The following is a 12,650-nucleotide window of genomic DNA, read 5'->3' as shown; positions in this document are numbered from 1 at the left end:
AGACTGTAATTAGACCCCAATTCACATCATTCCAACCTTTTTTATACTTACATATTTAAGAACTACAAATTCACATATATATCTATAATTACGTACCTTTGTAAAAGAGCTGCCTAATTTAACCAAGGGTACTGTAGGAAATTCCCGCTTTTCACTCATTGTCAAAGATCCTGCATTAAGGCTATAGAGGTTTGACATCACGAGCAAGAGATCTGATGTGGTTTTGACAGGTAGAAAGCGGCTCCTAGGAACATTAATACCTAGAGAGTTCTCAAAACTTTTTATGGCTGCCCCTACTGCAGTTTCTAACTGAATGACATTCAGGCCTCCATCCAAAGTCTGTAAGAAAGAAAAGGGGGCAGGGGGAGAGGAGAAATAGGTTTTAGCAACTTAGTTCCATGTGGGCCGGTTAATATTTGGGGAGTGGTCTCACAGATCCACTGAAGGAGACAGAATTTTGAGAAGTGACATTTAGCAAGTACCTAAATGTCAGGTACTGGTGCTTAGACGTACATGGTTTTTATTTCAGCATCGTAACGTCTCTGTTTAGTCATGTTTCCATTTTACAATAAAGAACCGATGGTTCACAGAAAATTCATGCAAGATGCCTGTGGCCAACACCTTTAAGTGTCAGAGCAACAAGCCCAAGGTAGGTTTTCTACTTTTGGGCCCCGTGCTCTTGCCACTACCACAGCCTTGTGTCAAGAAAGAGCACCAAGGCTTGGCACAGTAAAGAGATGGGTGTTAACTCTGAAAGACAGGACCAGGAACTGGAGTGACTTACTAGGCAAAAAAGAAGGACCTGTGAATAGATGGGCCAGAGAGAGGGGGCAGTGGATCTATGTGTAGCCTACCTACTGTGATCTTAGGAATAAGGAGGCTAGGGCTGCACCTCTGGCTTACCTTTGGATTCACAATGATCTCCATATCAATAGCATTTTGCTCCTGCAGTCTTTTAACTGCTGCAAGAGAGATCCACAGGTTGTTTGTGTTAAATATTTTGAATTTTGACACAGACTTGAACTCGTCAACATGTGCTTTTGGCACTTGAGCGATTTCCACCAGTCTCAATTTGCCTTCATACTGGGTAAGTGTGCCACCCTAGAAAGGCAGAGAAGAGTGTGTAAGTACTCCACATCTCTCCCAGTCACAACCATACCACACTATTTCTAGTCTGTGAAAGTGTTAGAGAAAAGACACTGATGATAAAATCCCCCAGAAATAAAAAGTTTTGGCATTGATTCAATCTGTGATACACAGCAACATACATTTAATGGTAGAGCCAAAGAAAATATTCAGGTTGTCATTTTATACTGTAAACCCACCCTCTTGTCCACAGTAAAAGCCCTGGGAGTACAGCAGAGTCTTCCTCGCTTTTCGAAGGTCTACAGGAACAGCCATTCCTCTCATTCCCAAACCACCATCCATCACTAAAGAACTAGTTCTACTCCCTCAGACTCTGCTCTGACTGACTCTGGGATAAGAAGAGAAAAAGGAAGACAGAGGCACAAATGGGTTAGAAGTGACCCCCTGAGTAGCCTCAGCTTAGAGATGTCCTTACAGTCATGAGGCCAGAGCAGTGTGTGGAGAGGGGGAAATTTATGCACGTGTCAGGGGGCATCGCAAGACACGTAGAACCCAACAAAGAGACTAACCATTTTAGTATTCACACACTGCCCATTTCTCTCACTCCCTGTGGCTAAGTAGTAAAACCTTGTGTACCATTTCATGACCACTAAACATGCAAAGTTAAACATTTTTTTGGGGCAACTACAGAGATATTACAGTGATGAAAAAAAATACATATAAAAATGCACAGGTAGAAACAGAAATAGTAAATTTTCACTAAAAGGAAAAATGAAATAAATACTTTTAAGCACCAAACTAGAAGAATATCAAAGGTTTGAACAAAACATTTGAAAGTGTTTTGACTTACCCTATAAATATATGTGAAACTGTTTTCAGTTAAAATAGTCCATATGGATTATTCAACAATACTGTTAAATCTCAATTTATTTCAGGTGGAACTTAAGGTACTCTACAGAATACTATCTCACTCTGTCTTAACAATAGATTAATGTGTTGTTTTGTTTACCACTGAAACTTACCAATTAAAAAAAAAAAGGATCTGAACTACATAACCTATGCAATGTGAAGATGTGAATCCCCGAACTGCTTCCTCTCAGTATTTACCTTTACATCTGCACGTGTTTTATTTGTGACTTCCATGACAAATTCACAGGGTTTTCCATTGGGTGGGTTCATTAGATGATTAAGAATATAAAGATCCACGGTGGCACCCAGATTATCTATGTTAGACACAAAAATATACTCTTTGCCTTCTCCTATAAGGGTGTCGAGCAAACCAGAGTTGTAGAAACTGGCGTAAATATCACCATGACCTGGAGGGTACCATGCTTCTGTATTTTCCCCTGAGTATGAGACATCCTTTGCTACAGGCAGTAGAGATTCTTTATTAATCCTTGGGTACCTTTAAAAAAAAAAAAAGCACACACACACACACACACACACAAAAACCAAGGTCTTTTTCAGTATCAAGACCTTCAAGTAAAACAGTACGTTTAAAGTTAAATAAAACTTCCCTCCTTTTCAGTCTATCAGTAGTAATTTAATCAGAGGTAAATCCATTTAAGAAAATCTCTTATCTGTGTTGTCCAATAATCAGTTTCCTAGATCATAATATTTGCTGCAAAACAAATTTCCAGCGTCATAAAGATGGGAGGACACCTAATACTTCTAGAGTCTTAATAGATTTTATGATACTATAAGAGGAAATACACATTAAATAAATTTCTCAAACTTCTTTGGTTATGGAATTATTCTTTTCCCTCCAACTTTGGAAAAATCTGCCCATTCTTACAAACATATATTCAGGGGTGGTGCTCTTTCTTTCCCAAAAGGTCAACAGCAGATTAGTGCTCAGGGACATTTGCTCCCTACCGCTAGTGAGAACAGGTGTGGGGACTGGCAGTGGGAGCAGGGGTAACAGGAGCCAGCACTAAGAGACCAAGCACCAACCAGAAGATGGAGGCAGAGCACCTGCAACACGCCAAGTGTCCATGAAAAAACAGATTAAAACAACAAATGGTAAAACTTTCAGAATTACCTGTTCTGCACAAGCCCATATAGACCCATATTCATCCCTAGATGGAAAACTTAGTTCCCTAGTTGCCTTGGCTTTATCCAAAGTCATCATCTGAGTCCCTTTCTACAGGCATATCCTGGAGATACTGCAGGTTCTGTTCCAGACCATAGCAATAAAGCAAATGTTGCAGTAAAGTGATTGAAGTAAATGTTTTGGTTTCCCAGTGCATATAAAAGTTATGTTTACATTATACTATAGTCTATTAAGTATGCAGTAGCATTGTGTCTAAAAAAATATACATACTCTAATTTAAAAAAATATTTCATTGCTCAAAAATGCTAACCATCATCTGGCTTTTTAGCAATTCGTAATCACTGATCACAGATCATCATAACAAATACAATAATAAAGAACACATTTGAAATACTGTGAGAATACCAAAATGTGTGACACAGACACAAAGTTAGCAAATGCTGTTGGAAAAGTGGCACCAATATCAACAGACTTACTTGCTCAATGCAGGGGTATAACAATCTTCAACTTGCGGAAAAAAAAAAAAGGCGGTATCTACAAAGCACAGTTGAAGTGCGATCAAACAAGGTATGCCTACCCTTACTTTCCTTTCTTCAAAGTGGAACATTTTTTTCCAGGATTTATTAAATTTCCCCCAAGCCTTTACAGGATGTTGAATAAATTTCTTCCCATATGAAAGAAGATTATTAATACTGTAGAACATATAAAAATTTTCATAGACCCACATGGAGCCCAAATATGCCCTCAGAAAACAAAGACCTATGTCATCCTCAAATATTCTGGACATGGAACAAGCAGATTCTCTCTTAGGAAGAATCAGAGAGTGATTATAACAATCACCTATCTACAAACAAGTGTTCAGCCTTTAAAGACACTGAAGATTTGCAAACATGAGTTTTTGGCACATGTGTATCTTGAGGCTGCTGTATTTAAACAAGACAAAGCAAACTTTGTTTCCCGGGAGTAACACTCTCCAGAATTTTTTTATTTTTATTTTTTACTTACTGTACCTGCTTTGATTAAAAGTGTAAATTTTCACACGACAGTGATTGTACTTCTGTAGTATTTTTTTTGTATCTTCATCCGTGTTGAAAGAGTTCATTAGAACAAGAGGAACATCTGTATTGTAGGTTTTGTTCAAATGCTAGGGAGGAAAATAGTAATCAGATTACCCAAACCTACTTTTCTTTCACTTAAAAATGTAAAACTCATAATGGTTAATCACAAAGTATCCAAAACATCACCTATATGTAGCCAAATACAAATATTTAGCATAAGCTGGACATTTTGCTAAGCCACGGACTTGCTCATTAAATCACAATCCTATGAGACAGAAACTATTGTCTGCAATATACAAATGGCTGAACTAAGGGCCAGAGAGGCGGCAGGTCACCAGCAGAGCCGGGATACCCCCCACAATCCAACTCTGGAGTTGTGTGCACAGCCAGTGCCCTGTGGCCTTACTGGACAGGCAAATGCTGACGAAACATTTACTCTATGTTCAGAGCACAGTGGGGAGGAAAGTACAAATGTTACAAAGACATGGTTCTCTAGTCTCAGGATTAATGTCAAGAACTGTGAATCACACCCCAACCGAAATCTTTTCCATCTCTGGGAAGAGTTAAGAGGCAACACAGAGTGAAGAAGAAAACAAGTTCTCAGAAGTCAAACAGTCCTTTGTTCACATAGGGAATCTTGGGCAAGTAATCAACCTCTCTGTGCCTTGGTTTCCTCATCTGTAAAATGGGGATGATAATATAAAGAGTACTTATCTTACAGAGTTGTTGAGAGGAACAAATGAGTCAATTCACAGAATAATACTGTGTCCAGTACATGCTAGATGAATGTTAGTCACTGCTGCTGCTGGTGTTACTACTGTAGCTGCCAGCACTGTACTGGACACTAGACACAAAGAGATGAAGAAGACTGCCCCTGAAGAACTTATGGTCCACGATTAACGACTTTATCATAAGAGAGAAGGCAAGGACAGTTCTTAGCATCCATGGCTGCCAACCAGAAGGGGTTAATAAAACCAGATCATCCCAGCTGTGATGAAGGCTGCCATCAGAAAGAGGCAGGAGAGTGGTGGGGCGATCAAAGGAGAATCCAAAAAGATCCAGAGATTTCAACAACCACATATGCTATTTAAAGATCAAAAGCTTCTATTTTACATCACCCTCCTTAGGGTGCCCTTGGGAAAACCAAACCTTTTTATATACTAATAAACTAAAGATAGCAAGCTCCTTGACTAGCTCAAATCCACATCTGTTATTTTATAAGGTAACATTTATAATAACCTAAAACTGGTTTTAGTAGTTCATGAGAAAGGCTGAATGTAAGTTACTCACTTCAATCTGCTGAACGGTCAGATCCAAAAAGGTATTTTCGTTCCTCACACCGATCAGACTTTTTGGGCCTTTGCAGCCCATGCTGGTTCCCAAACCTCCATTGAGTTTCACCACCACCAGCTTGTTCAGCACGGAAGATATATTGTCAGGTAAGCCTCTGGCCTTTATCTTTTCATAGGGTTGAATCTGAAATTTAAAAATTTACAGAATTCAAATAGCTTTATGAGAAGTTAAATTCAGTCAATCACAGGGTTATTTCCATGTGTCCTTAAAGAATTCTGCTTTTCTCCACGGAAAGTTTCAACTACATTCCCTTTAATATCACAAGTCCTCCTGGTACAAAATCAAATACTTTATAGGCAACTGCTCTTGCACAAAGTAGTTCAGTGGTTCATTTACATTACAATGAAGGACAAGAAGGGGGAAAAGTTACAGTCTACAAATATTTGTCTGGCTGTTGAGGACATCTAAGTCACTTGGACTACATATAAAAATTTAGAATTCCCCATTTGCACTGGTATAGTAAATGGGGTACACAAAACTCATTCTGGTGGTGTATGGATCTACTTCAATTCTGGAAAAGTATATATACTTCTTCAAGGAGGCAGAAACCAAAACCTAAATGTTCCTTGCCTTTCTCCTCCATTCAAAAGTAAGTCTTCAGAGGAAGAAGTGGCATGCTGTTTTTATCATATTTCTAGGTATGTATCAAGGACAGAATTCCTTAAAAATTTAACTCTCAGGGATTATTGTATAGAAGGTCAAATTGGAAAATTGTGTTCTCACTGCTCCAAATAATATCCTGATGGGGTAGTAAGGTAAGAACTAAGGCTGAAGAGAATCCCTTCCTCCATGGACCCTCTCTATTTCTGGGAGCACAGAGCATTACTCTTCAACTTCTCCCTCCTAGGACAGGAACAACCACATAGTGGGAGCCCAAATTCTTTTCTTCAAAGCAGAGGTACAATCAAGTCTAAAGATCTTACAGCAAGAATGAAAGCTTTTGAAAAGATCACAGTATATTCTCTAACCATTTATAGGGCTTTTTGTTGTTGTTGTTGTTGTTGTTATCCTTCTTTAATGGAATACATCATCAAATGTACTCTTCAGTTATATCATCATGGTGTAGGACACGTAACAATTGAGGGGACTGAAGAAATACAACCATATAGTAAGTGCTCACTATGAGCTAAGCTGTTTTTGTTTTGCTGCCTATAGAGGCTGTGTGGATGGGTGGTGGATAAAGTCTGTAATTGGGAAAGGAGCTGATGGACTCACATTCCAGTGACTAGGCTGTGGAGACAAACATCCATTTATACTTGGTCAAACACACATACATGTCCTATGTCGACTCCTGACCACATGATTTCTGCTCTTCGCAGTTCTCCCTATACAAACTAGTCTGGGACTCTTATTTCATCTACCCTGCAAGACACTCTGTTAACTGCCCACTGCAGATGAATGCACTTTTTGCTTGGTGTAAATGCTGAGAAATAAGCACTCTTCTCTAAGACTCTTCACTGACTACCACCTAATTATCACTCATTTTGAATTAGTTCCTAATGTGGTAGGACCGTCAATCTTCCTGGTAAGTGCCACTAAGCAGTCTTCAGCAGTCACTCATACTTAAAAGAGGGCTGGTGACAGGGAAAGAGAGAGGAGGGGTCAGACTTGGGGGCACCATGGCCCTCAGTGGGTGCTGCCCAAGTACTGGGATGCTAACCACCAAGGAAAAGGATGATGGGGAGGTAGGAAAGAACACAGATTATACCGGTTGCTTCTCCAGAAGCTCTTAGTCCAGGTGAGGACAACATATGGATGATAACAACTTGGGATACCCAACACACACACAAAGTGCCTGTGACGCAGTTGACTAGCATTCCTGGAAAGATGTTTTGATCCCACTGCCATGAACACCGTTTCTTCAGCATGTCAAAAAAAAACGGTAATATTGCTTGAGAGAAAAAGTCCAATTTAAGTCCTATACTACAGGAAAAATAAGAGGAGATAACAGAGCTGGAACTTGTCACCCTAATATAATATGGCAGTTTATAATCCTTTCATCAGCAGGGCTATTGAAATCAACCAGTCAGTAAAAGGAATGCCACTGTGATACAATGGCTTCAAATAATCTATTATTAGGAGAATTTTTTGGGCATGTTACATTTACTCAAAAGAGCAAATGGAACCAAACCAATTATTTTCCAATTATCTTTTAAAAGCCAAGAATTTCCATTTAGCAGTTACTTTTGACTTCCAAATAAGAATCTAATATTTACAGAGGGCTCAAAAGGGTGTGAAAATTTAACTAAAACTCCCCAGAGCCCATGCATTCATTTTAGGTAAAATTATTAGTTCAGAAATATTTTTACCTATTTAATGCTTCCTTTAATATACCTTTAAAAACTAGAATACATAAAAGAATTTTTTTTCTACATATGGTGAGATAGGCCTACATTTCCCAATTTTACCTGAAAGATTTTCATTATGAAACACCATACATTCAAGTTTATAAAATACATACAGTCAGATAACCTAAATAAAAAAATACTGCCATAACTTAGAAGCTTCCTTGAGTCTGTTCCTGATCACATTCCTCTTCCACGCCAGTATAACCACATCTTGATGTTTATACTTTAGTTTTATTACCTATGTATGTATCCATAATAATAATATTTTACTTAATTTTGTCTGTAAACTTTTGACTTGCTTCTTTAATTCAGTGTTATATTTAAGAATTCACATTAACGCATGAAGCTATAGTAATTACTTTTCACTGCCATATAGTATTCAATTTATATATCCATTAAAAGAAACAAAACTGTCATTACTCACAGATGATATGACTTTATATAAAGAAAATCCAAAGACCCTACAAAAAAATTATTAGACTAATGTGAACATAGCAACATTGAAGATACATGGTCAATATTTTAAAAAACAACCACTTTTAGAATCCTTGGACTCTGCTAGTGGGAATGTAAAGTGGTGTGTAGCTGTTAAAGAAAAAAGTATGGTGGTTCCTAAAAAAATTTTAAATAGAATACCATAGATCTACCAAGTCCACCTATGGATATATATACCCCAAAGAACTGAAAGCAGGTCCTCAAAGAGATGTTTATACACTCATCTTCACTGCAGCATTATTCACAATAGCCAAAAAGTGGAAGCGACCCAAATGTCCATCAACAGATGAATGAATAAAGCAAAATGTGGCATATACATACAATGGAGTATCACTCAACCTTAAAAAGGGAAAGAAATTCTGATGTGTACTACAATAAGAATAAACCTTGAGAATATGTTAAAGTGAAATAAACCAGTCACATAAAAAAAAAACAAAAAACAAAAACCCAAACCCAAATACTTCTATGATTCAACTTATATGAGGCACCTAGAATAGTCAGATTCATATGGACAGAAAGTAGAACAGTGGTTCCTAAGGACAGGGGTAGGGAGGAATGAGGAGGTGTTTAATAGTAACAGTTTTAGTTGTGCAAGATCAAAGAGTTCTGTGAATGTACTTAATGCTAATGAATTGTATGTTTGGAAATGCTTAAAGATGGTTTAAAAAGATGGAACTATTTCTACATATAATGAAGAATTAGGATTAAAAAGGTACCTTTCATTACACTATGAAAAATAACAAATTCTTAGGAGAGTTCTACACTGAATATAAAACATTTTTGAGAAAAGTTAAAAGACAAATTCAGGGATGTATTTATCATGTTTATAAACTAGAAGACTTACTAATGTAAAAATGTCAATTCTCGCAAACTTACCAATGCAAATAATCAATCAAGCAAATAATGTAAATTGGATTATATCTTAATTCTAACCTTTAAAGAAATGTTTGGTATACTAACATGCATAGCATTAAAGTGAGTTTTGGGAGCCATGTTTAATTTTTAGCTATTTAATTCCCTTTAGGGGATGCATCTTTAAGAAAAAACACTAACAGAAATTTTTCACTTCCTGTGAAGATGAATTAAAAACCAAAAATCATTTTGTGCCTAAAATTTCACCAAAAGGAAAAAAACCTCCAAAATCATACATATTTAAGATAAATAATCTCTGATTCACACACCATAAAGAATATAAAATTCATGAAAAGTATTTAAAGAAAAAGTTCATTTTGTTCACACCAAGCTTAAAAATATGCATTCTATTAGAATACTTTAAGATCATTCCTTATGACTGAATCTATAGAGGCTACATAAATTTTTTCTTGTATCCTAAAACCCTATTCTAGGATAGTGAAAGAAGCTGCCAGGCCTCGTAACGATTTTAGTATTAAGCCATTTGACTTTCACCCAAATATATATCAAGTATACTTTTAGTTTTAATTCCAATCTCCCCAAGCTTCTTAAGAACCTGAGTTTAAATTTTAAATGTAATTCTGAATTACTTTTCAAATATTTGGTATGAAATAAAATGAAATGATTCATACCTAACATCAAGTTCCAAAACTGAGTTAATAAAGACTTTTGGGCACAAGCCCAGGCAACTCACAAGTAGAAAGACTTGTTTACCATCAAGCTGAGTGGCCAGAACGCTTTGTTAAGTGCCACATTTAGAACCCTCCACCCCACGCTGAGGAGTCACCGCACCTCTACAAATGTCAAGGAACCATGGTTTTCTGTGAGGTGCTTTCAGTAATACCACTCATCTTGCTCTATCTGATCTTTAGTAGTTAATTAAAAACAGGCCTCAATGAAGAACTTGACTGTCAGCAAGAAGAGGACTAAGCAGAACCATGGAGGGAAAGGGAAGAAGAGTCACAAGGTGTGAAGTAACAGTTGTGATGAGGGGAGAGGGATCCAGAATGGTTAGGCTGTATTACTACTGGAACCCTTCATTGGGCTTTTTTCACTCATGTTTCATGACTTATATCCACCCGACCCTCACAGAAACAGACACAGACACACACATATGCAAAGAAAGGTACTATCGTTTGATTCCAGGAAGCCAGGACACTTTCTGTCTAAAGTTTCTTACTGGTTAAATTAGGCAGTAAGCCCTGCTTTCCATCACATAAACCACCTTATATGCCAACACAAGTCCTTTCTGTTGGTGGTGCTGTCTGTCCACACCCTCACCAGGGACCTCACCAAGCAATCCCACAGAGTTCAGTTCAGTTCCACAAACCAAGGGGATCTGTGTTAGAAACTAGTTGCTTGGCAACAGCTGAAGTTACTCCGGACACACCTAAGTCGCAGAGACATTTTTAGACCAGCCCCTCACTCTCCTCTTTTCAGCTGCCCCAGGAGAATGCACAAAGACATCTACTCACGCAAAGATGGGTGGTGTTCAGAGATGACAGGGGGTACCACTCACTGTCAGACTTGGCCTCAATGTTACTCTGACTCAACCACTTCAATCACTAGAGCAATCGTTATGCTCTCAATATCGGTCACCCTCTTTCTCTTTCTCCCAGACACGAAGAGAATTCAGTGTTGTAAGAAGACCTGTACTGCAACTAAATACACAGTAGGGCAACCATGAAAGGTGAAGTGGAGCAAACCCCGTGAGGCTCCCTACAATAGATGCACACAGGAGGCTAGGCCACTAGTGCTCTCTCCTCCTGGGAGAAAAGAATTGGTCAAATACCCGACTTCCTCTGGGCGGTGAACAAAAGAAAGTAGTTGTCAATGTACTAATGAACGTGACTTAAACAAGATTCTTCCCTGTAGGATGTCAATATAGTTTTTCTGCAAAAACTGAAAGATTTTTAAGAAGACCTTTTAAAAACAGTCTACCATGATCTGTACCTTGCCAAGTCTGTTCACAACTTAGTTTCCAGTTAGAAGAAAAGCTGAATTCATCACACTGTCATGGACACACTGTTCCCATTAGCAGTAGTATAACCCAGTTCTTGGTAGCATATTTGTGCTATTCCTGGAGGCAGTGCCAAATACCCAAAACAAGCTAACAGTACCTGCCCTGTTACAGTTCACAAGGGTATGATTATTGCAATCTGAAAGATTTTTTTTTTTCAACAAAAGCAAGTTCTCCTGAAAGAAAATGAACTACATAAATAGTTAAAGAAGTTTGGAATGATGTTCCATATGTACAGGAAATAGTCTAAGAACATAAACTTATTCACAAAACCCTTATTACCGCATGGTGTCTGTGTGCCACGTTCAATGGCAGGCATTTTCACATATCATCTCTTCATTTCACATTTCTAAAGATAATGATTAAAATCTGGGTTACCCAAAAGCTCCTACCCATTAATGACACACCTAAACCACAGATTTTTTTTTTCATCTAAAGAAGAACTGGCAAATCATATATGTTATCACATGGTCCACCAACAAACTCACCAACAGCCCCTCAGCCACCAAAATAAGCTCAACCCCTATTTCATAGGGCAAATAAAAACCATCATATATGGGAATGCTCTCAACTTCCTGCCACCAGATGCTCAGAACCTTCCTGTACCTCCATCTGTTTCTTCCCCCTCCTTCCTTCTGGTTACAGGAGGCTGACCTGGTAGGCAAGCTGTCTGCCAGTGCCCATGTCAGGAATCTATGTCACCAATCATCCAGTCTCTCTGGCAGCTTCTCCTCTCTATTCCCTTCCATTGACATGGACATATTCAACCTTTGTCATCTAAAAACCAAGAAAGAAAACAACAGTCCATTCACTCGCTCATCCTTTTCTTCACCCACATCCCTTTCGTCTCCCTCTTCTTAGAGGCAGGGCTTCCTGAAAAAGTTGCTGCACTCACCTCTGCTTCTTCACCTCCCATTCTTCACTCACCCACTATAATCTCTAAGGCTCAAGGAATTGCTTCTAACAAGGTCATCCACATCCTCTTAACTGAAATCCTTTCAGTGACATCAATTCTTCTCTTGGGGGGAGCCTGGGTGGCTCAGTGGGTTAAGCCTCTGCCTTCGGCTCAGGTCATGATCTCAGGGTCCTGGGATCGAGCCCCACATCGGGCTCTCTGCTCAGCGGGGAGCCTGCTTCCTCCTCTCTCTCTCTGTCTGCCTCTCTGCCTACTTGTGATCTCTGTCTGTCAAATAAATAAATAAAATCTTAAAAAAAAAAATTCTTCTCTTGGGTTCTCAGCTGTAGTTGATGTAATTGACCACACGTTCTATCTTGATATGCTCTCTTCTTGACTTCTGAAACACCACATTCTATTTTCCCCTCTT

At 38.5% G+C, this 12,650-nt stretch overlaps 1 protein-coding gene across 5 annotated transcripts in view; it reads right to left on the bottom strand.

Moving 5' to 3' along the window:
- LOC111147950 (UDP-glucose pyrophosphorylase 2) overlaps positions 1 to 12,650 on the bottom strand; it is a 74,591-nt gene that overhangs the window by 6,260 nt on the left and 55,681 nt on the right. For all 5 annotated transcript variants that reach the window (XM_022504233.1, XM_022504235.1, XM_022504234.1 and 2 more), the window contains 5 exons: positions 5,488 to 5,673; positions 4,150 to 4,283; positions 2,194 to 2,491; positions 904 to 1,101; positions 97 to 339 (listed from right to left, as the gene is read on the bottom strand). In XM_022504233.1, coding sequence (XP_022359941.1) covers positions 97 to 339; positions 904 to 1,101; positions 2,194 to 2,491; positions 4,150 to 4,283; positions 5,488 to 5,673 — 1,059 coding nt within the window. The remainder of the gene's footprint in view (positions 1 to 96; positions 340 to 903; positions 1,102 to 2,193; positions 2,492 to 4,149; positions 4,284 to 5,487; positions 5,674 to 12,650) is intronic.

The sequence above is a fragment of the Enhydra lutris genome, unplaced genomic scaffold (genome assembly GCF_002288905.1).
Source record: "Enhydra lutris kenyoni isolate GAN:26980312 unplaced genomic scaffold, ASM228890v2 scaffoldscaffold18, whole genome shotgun sequence".
Taxonomy (NCBI): domain Eukaryota; kingdom Metazoa; phylum Chordata; class Mammalia; order Carnivora; family Mustelidae; genus Enhydra; species Enhydra lutris.
The sequence above is the reverse complement of the archived record's forward strand: the minus strand, read 5'-3'. Positions and strand labels throughout refer to the sequence as shown.